Below are 16,495 nucleotides of genomic sequence, written 5' to 3' on the forward strand. Positions count from 1 at the left end.
CTGGGGGGGGGGGGGGGGGGGGGCACTAATAGGACGGGCGTACAAGAACAATCCTCACACACCACAGGAGCTACAGACAGCCATTACCCAGCACACTATGAAGCTAACTCTAGCAGCCATCTACCGAGTGCTTAACAATATGCAGCGCAGTGTGGAGAAACGTCTTAGAGTCAGTGGTGGACATTTTCAGCATCTACTGTTATGATCACTGCACTGCCGTAAGTAAAGATTGAAATTTTAAGACCACCAATTCCACTGTACATTTACTATTCGGACACCAAGTACACAAACACATCTGCTCCATGGACAACCAATAATGGGCCTACAATTTCACCGAAGAGCCGCAAGATGTCCAGAGGGTACATATGCGAAATTGTGCACGTTTACACTTCTCTACGCCGCCATAGCAACTATAAAACAGTGGACGATGAAGAAAACTTGTAACACGCTGATTCGTCATGCAGTTCGCTCATATCCCTACATGCGCATATCGAAATACTATCACAGCTAGCGCAATGCCAAACCTAATTCTTGAGAGCTAACGCAATTACTGTGGTAGTTATTCACACTTCCGCATAGGCTGATCCTTACGTTTGCGCAGGTGATATGTTTAGGAAATATGCAAACTTCGCACAACTTACAAATTGGTACAGGTTATTAATGGTGGCCTCGTCCAGCACCCAGTCAGGATATCCCATCACAAGGTTTATTTCATTCAGCTGCAAGCAAAATATAAATTATTGAGCTCAACATCCCCGGTCAATGTCGCTAGGGAGGAAAAGTTTTTTAGTGAGCGAGAAAATAAGGTGAAAGTACCATTCATTAGAAAACATCAGATATGCACAAGGAAATATTCTTTTACTAATATTCTTTATAAAATATTCTTTTACCGCACGATATTAGCATGACGTGTTAAAATGTTTCACACCAAGGAATTCAGTCGTATATCGACGTTACTTTCCGCAATCGGTTTTCAACAACGGGCCACGGTTTTGCAATTGGGATATGTAGGACCCTTCGTCGTTGTTAAATTTTATTTTCGATATAGAAAAATGGGAAAGTAAGCTACGTTGGAGCCTGTTGTCATTGTTGTTGTTGTTCTTGTTCTTATTGGTATTTTAATACCACTAGCAATCTTAGAAAACTTAATAAAGTTCTATCTATGTACCTATCTATCCATCTATCTATCTAGCCATTTTCCCACAAAAAGAAGCGCGACACACGAGCCCAGCTGCATAAACGCCCCATAAATGACGCATTTTGGCAGGCCGCAATACGGTATATTATTTACGGTACCTTTATTCAATGCTAATAACATTAACGTCGGTATTCATCATGAGATGGGTTCAGCCGGTGTATTTATTGTTGTCGTTGGTGCCTTTAATTAGCGCAGCTGCTTTCTAGTGGTGAACTGATCTACGGGAGGCGTTCATAAGTTCGTAGTATTGATGCCATAAACTTATAACAGGCGTACACGATACGCATCATAACACGCGCGTCTCTCTAGTGTTAGCGGAGTAAAAAGTTACCTGTATAGTACCTTGAAAAACCGCTAGATATCCGGCACAATATCCGTGCCGAGCTGGTGGCGATGTACGATGACCATCACCGTACACCTACACAGTTCGGCATCAATCTCTGTCGCGTTGTGTACTTCGTAATACTAAAATCCAGCATGCAAATCAGGAAGACAAGTTCGAATGAAGAGTTGATCACTGAAGATATCAAGTTTTGCTGTTATGTTATCTTTTTTTCCTCGCCTTCTTTTCAGGCGTTTTCATTTTTTCTCTCTCTCTCACTTGTGGAGTGGCGTGTAGGTAAACACTTGAATTCCGGAAAGCCTCTCTGCTTTTAAGAACCCCCGAAGCCACCTCGAGCTCGAAGGCCAGCGAGCAGTTTATCTCTCACCTTCACTACCCGCCTCACGAGCTCTCTGTCCTCTTTCCCTTGTGAAATTTCGTGCGATGACGCGTTAGTGTTATTTGCAATTAGAGTCATCAAGGGATTTCTTGGATGAATTTTATCTTGAGTGCCCAATGTGTTTAAAGGGGAGGCATTGGCTACTGTGGCCCTTGTTTCTACTTGATGTGCAAGCCTATTTTCAGTTTCTACTGTGTCCTCACTTGTACACATCAAAACTTATTTTCAGTGGTAGATGAATTTTCTTTTGAGTACGTAAAGCGTATTCAGCCAAGGTTTCTGAATACTTGCAAAATCATTTTATAATAACAAAGGCGAGAAAAGGCCTACATCGTCAAAAAATAAATTGGAGGACGCTTAAGCTTCGCCTTCAAAAGTGGAACCCGATAGCGTTATTGGGCCCCGTTCGAGCCCCATTATCGGGCCCCGTTGTAAGCTGGCTTTCCCACTGCAACGCCGAACGTGGGAAAGCCAGCTTACAAAGACCAAGCTTACACCGATCCCCTTAAAGTCGGCTTCACTTTTAAACAGAAATGCATTGCTGAGAAAAAGTTTTTCTAGGCGCAATATAAGTCGTCGTATATTAAAATGCGAAGGCCCTAGCACCTTTTTTTATTATCTTATTAATTGTTTGCTATTGCCCCGACGCGCGCGCCTGTCCAAAACGCATTAGGCAGGCGAAGTCCCAATTTGACCTGCCGTAGGGAGCCTTCATGCAAGCGCTCTCTTTAAAACAGCGCTTGCATGTAGACTCCCTAACCTGCCGAGGATGCGAGCGCCATCTGGATATCATTTTCGCAAGTAAACTACCCGAGCGCGCAGCTGTAGGTGTGGTAGAAATGCTGGAAAAGGGGTTTGTGTTTGAGTTTCCTCGTAACAGAATTATGTTTTCTCGTACATTCAAATTACAATCTGATGCCACCGTGTCTGTAGGTTGTGGTTAAGTCGTACTTCATTGTTTTTCTTAGGGGTTTGACTGTGATAAATTCAATTTTCGTTCACCAACACCTTGCACCTTGTGGAGGGCCTGCGCGGTTGGGGTGGTTCGGGATGATTTTTCTCCGCCACGGACGCCGACATCGCACGCCGACGCCGACGCCGGATTTTCTGCGACACGGGGCCCTTTACGCTATCGCGTTAAAAGGACGAACTTTGCTACGAGGATTCGTACTTCACATAGCGAACCCAGTATTTTACGAATACGCCTAGCAGTAGCATGCCAATCGTTGAGCTTACGATGTGAACAGTGGCATGCAGTGTAAGCGCTGGCGTTTACACTTCGCGCATTGACAGAAAAGGCGAACTTTCCCTTCGCAACTAGAAACTAGAATAATTTCGGCCTCTGTAAAACAGAGAAAACTGTTATATCTGATCACTTCTTCAGCGTTTAACGAACACTTTCCAAATGAAAGAATACTTTCCTTGCAACCCCTGCGGCTAAAGTTGAAGTGCAAAAGCCCTTTTCCTCGTCGCAATTGTTCAGGCTTGAGAATAGGTGCGCCGATGGCACGTATACCATGCACAGCCGGTGCGCTAGGATTATTCTCTGGACGAAGGGGATGCTATTGTCTCTAACATGGCACAGGCGGCTGTTGAAGGTTCAAGTTCGTGCAGTTGCACTTTGGAAGCTTTTGAGTACCAACAAGACAAATAGGGATGGAGGCATTGGTGCAGCCGCGTTTTTGGCAGGTTAATTTTTATCGTGCAGAGGCTGATTGCCCGAGCTCCGTTGAAACGATTGTAGAGGCGCTATCTCTCAATTAAAGACTGAGTTAATTTAAAAGCTTGTACATTAATTGCCTATAGAAATCGTGGTTCAATGAACCAGTAAGAAAGCCATAGCCTCTTGTAAAATAAAACACAAAATTTTCTGAAGTTACCGTCAGCAACCCTTACTTATGAGTTTACTCGTAAGGTATCCACAATACGATTTGTAGTTTCTTCGCCAAGAAAGCCTTATCCGTATTAACAAGTCAGTGGCTCAAGTGAAATGCTGAAGTATATAACTTTACTCATAAGACACCATACGTAATGTCTGCTTAGTTTTCCACCGGTGGAAGCTTATGTGTATTCTCAGATGAGTGCCTGTTCTGGAGCTAATGCTAAAACACATCCCAATTTTGTATTAACTTCCCGGTGAATTTTGGATGACTCATAAGGAGACAATCAGAAGCTCGCCAGAAATTCAAAAATAGTTTCGTAAGGGATCGCCGCATTTTTTTCTAAGAGAAACGTGGAGACTACACCAGTACCGAACATCATGTTGGCGCTCTTTTCGTATGTGAAAACACCATCAACTTCCACTAATCCGGACTCGGCGCTTTTAGGGGCGAAGCACCTTAGGGCCGAGCCTTGTCCCTCCCTCGTCGTGCGTTGTCCGTAGCTCTGGTTTGCATGGAGACCGCTAGGGGCGCTGTGGTGCACAAGGGCTATATAAGCTCTGTATATACTGTACACGTGTACAGTACATATAAGTATAAGTATATATATATATATATATATATATATGTGTGTGTGTGTGTGTGTGTGTGTGTGTGTGTGTGTGTGTTTGTGTGTGTGTGTGTGTGTGTGTGTGTGTGTGTGTGTGTGTGTGTGTGTGTGTGTGTGTGTGTGTGCACGCGAAGCTCCGGCTTCCGGAGAAAGCTTCCGGCGTTTTGCCGTCGCTTCCCGCGCTCTCGCCGCCTCTTGGTCCGCTTGCCGGCGTCGCCGTGCTGCTGCACTGATCGCCAGGCAGTCTTATTGAAGGGAAAACGAAGTCCGCACCTCAGTACCATATACGACCAGTAAAACAACATTCTATATACTGTACACTTAAGTTGTCACTCATTTGCATGTTCGAGTGGGCAATGTACGGGGGACGGTTGCCCGAATGATCCCCCGGTGCTTCGCCCACCATCATCATTCATTTCGTCGATATGCGGTGATTTTTTGACTACACGCTGTTTCCGGCGCACGTGCAGTGCAAAGCATGCTACGCGATGTGAAATCAGCTGACTTGGCACCACAAGCGAGCAAGATAACGACGAAGAGCGGTCGTGCGACTCTATGGAAAAGGCTTGCTGGTAGAGGTATCGAAGCTGATGTTCTTCGTTAGTGGACCAACCGACAGCTTTTACCTTGGTGACGTCACGGGCATGACCCCTTTTGGCGTCACGAAGCACGAGAATTGGACTGGAAAAGCCGAGAAAAGAGCATGATTTTCTATCATTAGTTGTTTAGGGGCTTTTTAAATAAAGAGCTCTTGCTCTCTTTTTTCATTTTTTGTGCATAATTTTCGTGCTCGACCTTCTATGTCAGCCAGTTTGCTTGTGGCGGCTAGTATAGGCTTCCTTACCATGCTCGCCAATCAGAAGTCCACACTTTCCAGCATTAATTCTTATGCATGCGACATTATCGTAGCGGCACTTTCGGTCTAGGCAGTAGTAAAATTCTATGGCTGTTTCTTTTCTACATTAAATCGCACAAGACATTCGCTATTGCACAACTTCTGTTTGCGGCTTCTGCAAAGCAATTACAGTGAATATTTAAATGGTCGACCTGCAGCGTTCGCCCTGCATATATCCTTCTGAGCGCCTGTCAATCAACGCATTTTTTCTTCTCTCGAAAATATTACTAATCATAAGCTTGTCCGAACAAAGTGGCCCGCAGAGCTCTGCAATAGATGTTTCAGAGTCCAAAAATTTCCCTAAACGCATCTGTCTGAGGAGACAGTATGCGAAAGGGCAACGGTACATGTGATGACGAAGTGTTCATTGTCCTGTGACAGAAATGGTGTTGTGGGATCCACAAGTGTACGTACGGCTTCAAATGATCATACTTGGCTCTTACCCGTTTGAGCACTGCCGCTTTTATTTTATCGGACATCCAACTGTTATTTTTGATGATGAACTGAAACGTGGTATTCACATATCCCATTATCTTCATTACCTGTAGGAAATGAGCAGAATATAAGGTTACGCTAATACAGGTTTGCGTTTGACCAAGTTCGCATACTTACTTCTTTCTTTGATTCCTGGTCAAACTTAGCTTTACTGTAAAAATGCGCGGCTGCACTGTACATGACATCACGCTGGAGCAGCTGGCGCATACATACATTCTTACTGTCTTCTTTCTTTTTCTCAATCGGCCGAAAAATAGATGTTTTGTTTTTGTATTCTAAGTAATATTCGTGAAGAATAGTTTCTTCCGCTTTAGCCATGCCTCGGATTAATACCCAACCTATGTAATTTTTCATTGCGGTTCTGTGAAAGAAAAAGAATCAGATGTAATGGAGCTGGCATAATATTGATAGCGCGATATCTTTATTATCTCCATCAAGCCAATGTACTCAAAAAGCTCGTAAAATTTTATTTATACTGTGTCCTAATGTTTCAATTGCTTAGTTTCCAGCAGTACGTACATAGCAATTCTATTATGAACGAACGTGACACATGCACATCTACAAGGCTTATTGTTTCACGTGTAGCCCTTCACAATCCGATATATCCGGCACATTTTGCAGCAATAGCTATTGTAGACTTTTTTCTTTTTTAGCTTGCACGCGTTCCGAATCGTCATCGACTGTCGCACAGAAATAGGTAATTATGCGCTTGGAACCTAGCCATGTCTTTAACACCACGTAACCTAACGTCACTCTCGAACTTGGACGCTCTTGTGTGTGAATATCAATCGCTGAAGTAAAAAATCGGACTTTCACGAGGTGGATGACGGGCGCGCACACGTTTTCATGGTGCATTCGACAGCTGTGTATTTACGACTAAAATGAGTGCTTCTTTAATGAGGGATAACTAGCGAAAAGAAGATCACACGCGCGCATAGAGAGCCTATGTAGCCGCACTTATCGGGCTAAGACACTAATCGTACCCAGAAATTTCGAACATTGTCCCTGTGGACATCTGTTGAACTTCGCCGCAATGCAATAGTGTAGCTCCATCGGCAGCATTTTTAACAATGATATTTCAAAAGGCCACCCAAATTTCAATAATTAGCAACGTCGACAGGGTACAGCCTTCTAATAACATGCGTATTTACGGCACTTGCTAAATGCAAAGCATTTCTTAGCCTAGTTGGAGCCAAGGTCAAATGCGACGCCTTCCAAGGTCACAGAGTTTGTCGCCGATGCGTGTACACCCCCATGCGCCCGCTCGCTGGTCGCTATTGGCTTGGCCACTCCTTGCTCTACGCGCATGGGCGCTCTCTCTAACGCGCCTGCTCGCACGCTGTTGCTCTCTTGGCATCCTCTCCTTGCGGCTCTAGGGTAAAACCACAGCCCGAGAGATGGCGTCGTTTCAAGAGGAGGTCAAGCATGCATCTGTCTTTCAATGGAACGCAAGAGGGCTTAAGTCACGCATGGCCGACTTTAGACATTTTGTCTTTACGCACCAATTCCCCATTATCGTGATATGCAAGCCAAACTTGTCAGCTCCCATCAGACTGTCCGGGTATGAGTGCTTTATGTCCTCTACCCACGGAGAGTGCAGCAAGATTGTTGTGTTTATACGCCGTGACTTGACTTATGTGTGTCACCCAGTGCCTCCTGACGAAGTGAATCATTATGTTTGCTTGACAGTGAAGAAGAAAAAGCTCACGTTTACAATTCTTGGTGCCTACTTATCTCCAACAAGTCGCCTGGATTGTGAGCGCTTACAGGGAATTTTGACATTGACTCCACAGCCGTGGGTGATCACTGGCGACTTTAATGCCCACCATTACCTATCGGGAAGCTCCAAAGTGAACTCTAGAGGCAGAACATTGGTGTCCTTTGCCTCTGAACGCGAACTTTGCCTGTCAAATGATGGAAGCCCCACTTATCTGCGTGGATCAGTGTATAGTAGCTGCTTGGACCTTACCTTCGTTTCACGTTCGTTTTCGAGAAGAGTGCACTGGTTTTCGGATTTAGAAACGCGAGGTAGCGACCACATCCCAACTTATTTGAAGATTGACGGTCTGACTAGCTCCAGGTCCCCCAGAGCCGTCCAGTGCACCGATTGGCCTAAATATAAAATAATCATGGAACACTGCTGTCGTGACGGTACCTCCTGCAACCTAGAGGGCACGATAAAGGATGCCATACAAATAACCACGCATTCGCCTTTGAAGAGTTCTGCCAGCACCAATTTCGACATCGAACTCGAGAAACTTCGAGCAATTCTCCGTCGTGCGGAACGAAGATATAGACGCACGAAGTCCATTCATGACTTGACATTGGCTAGACGAACACAAAAGAAAATACAGCGTCACATGAACAAGCTGGCTTCCCGACAATGGGTATCCTTTTGCGAGTCCCTGGATCCGCTAAAACCTTTATCGCTTATATGGAGGACTGTTCGTGGCCTTCGCACAACCTTTGGTCAGCGCCACCCGTTTAAATCTCTGGCACTATATCTACAATGTAGGGAGATTGACGTCGCTGAATCTTTCTGCAGAAAGATTGCTGGCGAGTCAAATTCCGATGGAATGGGAACGGGGACGCTCGACCACCCACTGTTCTCACACGATCCTCGCATGGAGTGCCCGTTTTCTATGGAAGAACTAGAAGCTGCGCTGGCTTTGTGCAGGCGTTCTTCAGCGCCAGGACCTGACGGCATTACGTACCGTGCCCTGTGTAACCTAGGAGACCAAGCTCGGAAAGCACTCTTGCTCCTATACAACGACTCCTGGCAGACGGGTACGGTTCCGCAGGAATGGAAGTCAAGTCGCCTCATTCCACTTCTCAAAGCTGGCAAGTCGCCTTTGGACATTTCCTCATACCGTCCCATCGCACTTGCAAGTTGCGTTGGAAAAACAATGGAAAGAATTATTTTAACACGTCTGGAATGGTACTTAGAGTACTATGAAATCTACCCAGACGCTATGACCGGATTCAGGCGTGGCCGTTCGTCAACAGACAACGTTGTTGACTTGGTAACATTTGCACAACACCAGAAGGCCTGTAAACGACTATCTGCTGCTCTGTTTCTAAACGTTAAAGGGGCTTGCGATAATGTCACCCATGAAGCCATCCTCGGCGCATTAGAAGCAGTACGACTTGGTGGTAAGATATATATGTGGGTGTGCAGCTACTTACAGAGAAGATCATTCTACGTGCACAGTGAAAATGGCCCGACATCCGAGCATTACGGTAGCCGAGGAGTGCCTCAAGGCGGAGTGCTTAGCCCGACGCTTTTCAATCTAACCCTCATTGGATTAGTTAACCTGCCAAACACCGTACGACTTTCCATATATGCGGGCGACATCTGCATTTGGGCATCAGGTGTAACACGACTGCAGCTTCGCGCTCGGCTTCAGAAGGCAGCCACAATGACATCTTGCTACCTTCGTCAACAAGGACTTGAAATTTCATGTGGAAAGTGCGCAATGGTGGCATTCACCAGGAAGCCAATGTCTGCTTACGGAATATCAATTAACAGACAACTTATACCATACAGCAGAAGTCACAGGTACCTGGGAGTCGTAATTGACATAGACCTGTCTTGGACTCCGCACGTGAATTACGTGAAAAAGCGGCTGTCTGCTATGTGTCACCTGTTCAGGTTCCTTGAAGGAAAAAGTTGGGAAGTATCCATACACGGTATGTTACAGCTGTACATGGTGTTGTTCGTTGGATTCCTGCGGTACAGCCTGCCTGCAATATCCAACACCTGCAAGACTAACCTCCGTACGATTCAAAGCATTCAAGCCCAAGCCCTTAAGATATGTCTTGACCTACCACGCAGTGCGTCAATGGCTGAAACCATTGCCACTGCCCAGGATTACCCAATCACAACGTACATTACCGTTGAGACAATGCGTACGCATCTCAGACACTATGCTAGGACTCCTTCCCACCACCTGGCGAGCCTCGCTGCTGAAAGGACCTGCTCGACATTTAGCGCTACTGTCAGTGCACATCGTGCATCGTTTACTTCAGGGTACGCACCTGCGGCCAAGCCAGTGCTTCCTCCGTGGTGTTTGAGCCGTCCGCAAGTACATATAACGATTCCAGGACTACAGAAGAAGTCAGGTGCACCGGCCCCCGCTCTAAAACAACTGAGCTTACTCCTCTTGCATGGAAAGTACAGCAACCACGTGCACATCTATACCGATGGATCGACTACGTCGTCCAGTTCTGGTGGTGCGGTGGTTATACCAACGCGAGGAATAACACTGCGGTTCAAGACATCGCATGTCACGACCTCAACGGCGGCAGAACTAATGGCTCTGCGTCGTGCACTAGAATTCATTGATTCTGAAAGACCTACAAAATGGGCTGTGTTTTCAGACTCAAAACTGGCATTACAGTGCATGCAGTCAGTTCTCCGACGCGGCTGTCATGAACAGTTGACATACGAAACCATGAAACTTCACCATCACGTCCAACAAAAAGGCCACGAGGTTGTATTTTAATGGGTACCTGGTCATTGTGGAATCAGTGGCAATGATTCCGCAGACAACGCTGCTCGCACATCACACCAAGATGAGCTCAGCGTTCCAACTCCACTTTCGAGGACAGACGCCGCAAGGCAGCTTCGACTCCTGGCACGCAGTGTCTAACTGACCGAGTGGAACTCGCCAAACTTACGACTTACAAGTCTGCATCAATTAAACCCGTCAATGCAACTCCGACCTCCATTCGGACTTCCTCGACGTGAAGCTTCGCTTCTCTGTCGCCTTCGGTTAGGAGTTGCCTTCACAAAGGCATACTCTGCATTAATTGAAGTGACCGACAGTGCAGCATGCGAGGTCTGCGGCACCGACGAAACTATTGACCACCTGCTGTGCCACTGTCCACGATATTCCCAAGAAAGACAAGAACTTGTTAACGCGCTAAAAAAACTGGACAATCGGACGTTTTCCGTGCAGGTGCTGCTGGAACACCGCCCCCATCGCTCTTCGGCCCATAAAGCGGTGAAGGCACTTTTGTGCTTCTTGAGGACGACGGGCTTGTGTCAACGTCTGTGACTATTAGTGCACTAACACACGCGTCAGCGAACTAACCACTCATTTCCCTTCTTTGCTTCCCTCCTCTCTCGCCCTGTCATCTTTGTGCTCCCTCTTCCCATTCCCCCAGTGTAGGGTAGCCAACCGGAGGTTATTCTGGTTAACCTCCCAGCCTTCTGCCTTTCTCTTCCTCCTCCTTGCTGCACTCGCCGGTACGGGTGCATTGCTGTGAAGCTCGACAAGATGCAGAAGGAGCAAAGTCTAAAATCCCTGGATATGTTACAGACCTTTTCAGCGGGCGAAAAAGACAGCGCGAATCATTTCTCTGGCTTGTGAGAGCCGAGACGGCGCTGCTTGAATGTGTTGCAGTCGCGGAATAATTTCGAGATGTCTTAGCTTTTTATGCGGAAAACTTTACGCGATGACAGCTCTTACAAAGTCTCCGGGGAACCACTCCGTATCCTTTAAGGGCAGCAAGAACTCCTGTATGTGGAAATTTCTCGTGGCTGAACAAACATGCGATGAGCACAATCAGCGGCCGTGTGTGTACGCATTTGGAACTATTTTGGATTTATCGGTTTCCACTCAACAAAGAGCAGGGGCATCAAGCAGCGCATCGTGCAGCGCACCAACAGAATGATATCCCTACTTCCTCTAGCGGCGAGTGATGCGCGTTGTCTATTGAACAAACTATGAGGTAGATTGTCCAAAGAAACTTCGCTCATAAATGATGCGGAGAACTCTCAATTATAGAATAGAATTCCTAGAATAGAATTCAATGTTCCGTTTAAAGTTAGTTAATCTGTTGAAACAACAGTTTATAGGCTTCGGCAAGGCACTGCCTATAATAAAAGCTTCCTGCATAGGATAAGAAAAACTAACAGTGCTATATGTATACATGCTCATGTGAAGAGGCTGAAGAAGACATAGAACATCTTCTTCTACACTGTAAAAAATATGATGCTCCCCGCAAGGAGCTTTCGAAAAAAGTAAATGGCTTGGATAGACAGCCACTATCCTTAAGAAAAATTTTGGGTCCATGGCCAACAGAGAAACTTCAAAACATCGCTGCGCGTGCCTTAGTAAACTTTTTGGAGGAATCAAATATATCACAAAAATACTAAGTCAGATAACAGTTATTGCTCGCATTGTTATTATTAGCAGGCACTCTTGATTACATGTTTATTGTGACCGTGTTCATGTAACGTTTGTGTTTGCGTACATGACTGTTGTATTTAGAGTGCGAAATTCAAGAGGGCCCTAATTCGCAAGCGCCCAACATCTTCGCTGTGTCTTGGTTTTGTGAACATTTATGTTGTGTGAACACATGCATTACGTGAGAACACTTCGGCTTTGTGATATTTATGCTATGTGAACTCTTCTGTAGCGCGAACATTTATTAATATTGCAGTACTGAGACTTATGTTGTGAATGTTCGTCCATGTGTTTATTAATCCAGTTTTGTGATTGTTGACAACTTTCCGACGACAACTAGCATGTAAAGAAGAGGAGTTGCCGGCGTCACACATAAGCACCAACCTCTCCTTAAATACATTTTTTTTAAGAGCAGGGGCGCCTGTCAACTGTCAGCGTTAGTGGGAAAATCTTCTCGCTATCTGGGCACTTATCTTGGAAACTGAAACATAAAATATTTCAAGTTTAAAATTGTTGTTTCATAACACACTTATTTGACCTAAGCTAGCATATGCGTCGACAGACGGGGACTTATGTCATATTAATCTTATAACATCTCTTATTATTGCGCCGTTCGCTTCATCTTTTATAAATATAACTGAAATGCAAGCATCACAGCAATAAAAACTAATCTCGCTTTGCCATCGTCAGCATCTCGTTTAACTTTGTTCCATAAGTTTTACCGTCCCCCTGAGCTACGTGAGGAATGTTTTCCACGACCTCAGTATGTATCCCATCGCGTTGACCATCTTCATAAGGTAGGAATTGAATCATCTCCCACCAAAACATTTTTTCAGTTTTTTCTTCCTCGCACATCTGTGGAATGAAACCACCATACTGCATAAGTTGTTGCCATTATTGCGACAGCAATTATACGGACACCCCAGGCTAATTTCCGCCGTCGGCGTCACCATGATGTTCCATATAAAGTTAAACTGCGATAACATCGCCGCCGCGCCGTATGCTGTACTTGCGAGGGAAAGCTTGCGAGGGTGGGTCGGGAAGGATATTGGCTTGGTAAAGTTGTTCTCTCTCTCTCTCTTGGTACGGTGGTGTCTTCTCGCGATCGCAAAGCAGAAAGGCGGGGAGGATGCGTTCGGTCTTCTCACGCGCGCAAGGAGAGGAGCGGGGAGATGGGCGAGCGCTAGGAGGGGTGAAGGGGGGGGGGGGGGGTGAAGGGGGCAGGTTAGTGCGCATCTCTCTTTCTACTCCAGCTGCGGCAGCTGAGCGCGGCCGCGCGCATCCTATCTTGATGGCAATCAGCGCTGCGTTCGAAGGCTAGAAAACCGGATGTAGCTGATAGCTTCGTGTGTGCTGTGTTCTCGCGCGCCTAGCTGGCGTTGTAGCTAGAGGCAGCATGACGTGCAACTTGCTCACCGCTGCTGCTGCTTTTCATCACGCCAGCGTTCTGACAGCGAGTGACCGCGGTCAGTGTGTGAGATGTGTTCGTGTTTGCCTGTACACGGGTGACAGCGTGCTTGTTAATTTAATTAGTAAGCGAAGTAAGCGAAGTAGCAAGGTTTAGCGTTGATCTTGAATTTCTCGGAAGTTATTATACGCGAGTCCGGCTCACGCGGATGCGATATACGCGGATGCGTCAAAATTTCCGGCATCCAAATTTTACCACACCGTGTAAGGCCTGTAATGACATCGCACAGGCGCCAATACGCTGTCCGTAAAGAGCCGCGCTAGTAAAATTGGATCACTCTGAGGTTTGAGCTGTAATATTGCTTTACATCTTTAATATTTGTTAGGCTGAGGAGAATCCAGATAAAGGGCGTGGTAAAAGAAGCCCGCGAATACACAGAAAATTGCCGCGCGACTGGCCGCTCGAGGCACTTTGCGCGTATTCGCGAGCTTCTTTCACGCTCGGAAAAACACTTTTATGTAGCACGCATTGAGCAACAGAAAGCTGCATCGGCAGTTTTAGGTGCGAAGCACCTTTTGCGCTCGGGCTGTCGGCGTCTCCTGTCGTCGTCGTCATGGTATGTACAAGCGGCTCGTGCTCACGCTCGGCACGGGCTCATGCCACTGCTCCTCCAGCGTTCGTCGTCTCGTCGTCGTCTTCCACAGCTGGCTGCGTTGAAGCAAGCGGCTCGTGAACGCGCTCGGCACGCGTATGTGCCACTGCTCCCGCGTTCGTCGTCGTCGTCGTCTTCCACAGCTGGCTTTCACAGCTGGATCAGGGCCATTTCACAAGTGAAATGGCCCCTGATCTTCTTTTTTTGTCTCTTTGGGTCTCACGTGTGACAAGGGTAGTTCAAGGGCGCGTTACAGGTCGCCGAGCCCACAGGGGTATGTGCCATTGCACTTGGACCCTTTCTGCACTATCACCAGGATAGGCCAACATTTTTCTCATTGTTCTACGGGTCGTTTTGTCCGCGGACGTGATCCGCCAGAATCTAGCCATAAACAGCTTCGCTGTGATTTAATTGCTTCAAAATTAAATCTGTCCGTCACGCAAAGCAATGAATGGCTCATACCCCCTTAAGCTCATACCCCCGTAAACGCGGCCTCCCCATTACGACGACAGAAGGCAAGTGAAATTCTGCGCTGGAAATGATGAGCGGCAACGGATCCAGCTGTGGAAGACGACGACGAATGAGGGAGCAGTGGCACGAGCGCGTTCGCGTGGTTACGCCGAGGGGCGCGAACAAGCCAGCTGTGGAAGAAGACGATGACGCTCGAGCCATTGCTGTTACTAATAGTTTCTACGCACATCGGACGGACGGATTTTGATTTCGCCTAGCCATATACAGCTTCGCTGCAGTTAATACGAAATTAATAAAAGTAAGCGATTATACTATTTGTCACATTTCGTAGCACGGGTGAGCGAGAGCATATGCATGCGCCACTTTCGTTTATGCCAAAGACGAAGAAATGAAATGGGCAAATTAATAGCATTTTTTAACCGCTTCATGAAAGCTTCGCTGCACATAGCTTCCAACATGTGTGTTGGATATGACTTTCTTTTTCTTTTTTTCTTTTATTTCTTAAGTGAGGTTAACTTACTCGGCGGGAAGCCGAGCAGTGATCGACCGACCGACCGACCCAGGCCAAGCCATGGGATGGTAAGCCCCCCAAAGGAAGCTTCGCTTTAAAAATTCATCCTAACATTTTCTAGACGGTTTTTGAATATTTGCCACGATAATTTCTTTTTTTTTTTTTCTTCTTTTTTGATGCTCAGCGTCCTCTTATAAATTATGTAGAACGTATATTTTCACATGCGAACTTTTTCAAGCTTATCAGAGCACGGCCGCCTGGATCGACGCGTGCGGCAGGGTTGCTCCGGCCGTCCCATTCGGACGGAGAGGGTGTAATTGTGGAAAGAGGCGTGGCCGCTGCTTTCGCCGCACCGCGGCGCGCGCCTCCCACCCCCAACTCCCTTGCTACGGCTGCGCGCGAGACGATTTGCGCTATAATTCGCGCTATAATGAAAATATCGCTTTATAAGAAACCGCGAGAAGTTGTGCCCAACAAAAAGGCACACAAAAGCACCGATGTCCCTTGATGCTATTTTTTTCTTCTTTTTTTCTTCTTTGCACTCCAGCCTCTGTCAGGATGATGCTGCCCGAAACGCATGCACTCGTAAGCGAAAGTTTTGAGGGAAAAATATTTCCGCGATCTCAAGCGCTGCATGCCAATGGAAAGCCTGCACGCGAGAGAAGGCATTCGAGCTCTATCTGCTAGAAGGAATGACAGCTGACTGACGAGGAAACCAAGATTTTTTTTTTTTCGCGAATCCGCAGCCCGCAAACTTTTGTTTATGGCTTGCATTTTCCCCAGGTTGACCAATTGACTGTCAATTCTTCTTCATGTCGGTCTACTTACGCCGCAGCACACCTGCTTACTTAATCAGCTCATGTTTACTACAATTCATATTGCTACCAAAGCCGCTCACCTTACTTCGTATGACATTGCTGTGTTGCTATCGCATTCATTGCTTCACCCTTATGGCGAAACTGTGACATTTTTTTCAGCAACTTTCTGAGCCATCAGTAGATGATTGAATGCCATGTTTGTATTCATGGCGAAATTACCAGCATAACACATTCACAATACGTAAAATTTATTTACGATAGCAAACACACAGCGCTTGTGCTCTCGCAGTACTCCTTCAAACGCGGAGAACTTTTTGGCTCAATGGCTATATACTCATTAGTTTTTTGCGGTAAGCCGCTGTGTCCGTAACGACTGCGGCAATATTTGAGAGTAGGGGCTTTATAAGTTTGCTTGCAATTCACGAAGAAATCGCTGATGCATGCTTTTCGTTTGCGTGGCAAGCAAAAAGAGGGCAGCTCTCTAAGTGAGGACAAATTAAAGCTCCACTGCTCCAGTTTCCTCCACTGGAAATGCGTGAACACTTAGACCAAGCTTTTTCCTGGTGCTGGACTTGCAGCACGGCACGCAGCAGTACGGCATGTTTTTGAAAATACAGTAAATTACACGCAGAATTCAGGCG

The 16,495-nt window shown here is 46.4% G+C and overlaps 1 protein-coding gene across 1 annotated transcript in view; it reads right to left on the reverse strand.

Annotated features, from left to right (window-relative positions):
* Positions 1-5,995, reverse strand: part of LOC119444158 (neprilysin-2-like) — a 29,930-nt gene extending 23,935 nt beyond the window's left edge. Inside the window, exons 1-3 of the mRNA XM_037708616.2 lie at positions 5,918-5,995; positions 5,749-5,847; positions 642-719 (exon numbers count right to left, since the gene is read on the reverse strand). Coding sequence (XP_037564544.2) covers positions 642-719; positions 5,749-5,847; positions 5,918-5,980 — 240 coding nt within the window. The 5' untranslated portion in view covers positions 5,981-5,995. The remainder of the gene's footprint in view (positions 1-641; positions 720-5,748; positions 5,848-5,917) is intronic.
* Between the last annotated feature and the right edge of the window lie 10,500 nt (positions 5,996-16,495).

Source organism: Dermacentor silvarum, chromosome 3 (genome assembly GCF_013339745.2).
Source record: "Dermacentor silvarum isolate Dsil-2018 chromosome 3, BIME_Dsil_1.4, whole genome shotgun sequence".
Classification (NCBI taxonomy): Eukaryota; Metazoa; Arthropoda; class Arachnida; order Ixodida; family Ixodidae; genus Dermacentor; species Dermacentor silvarum.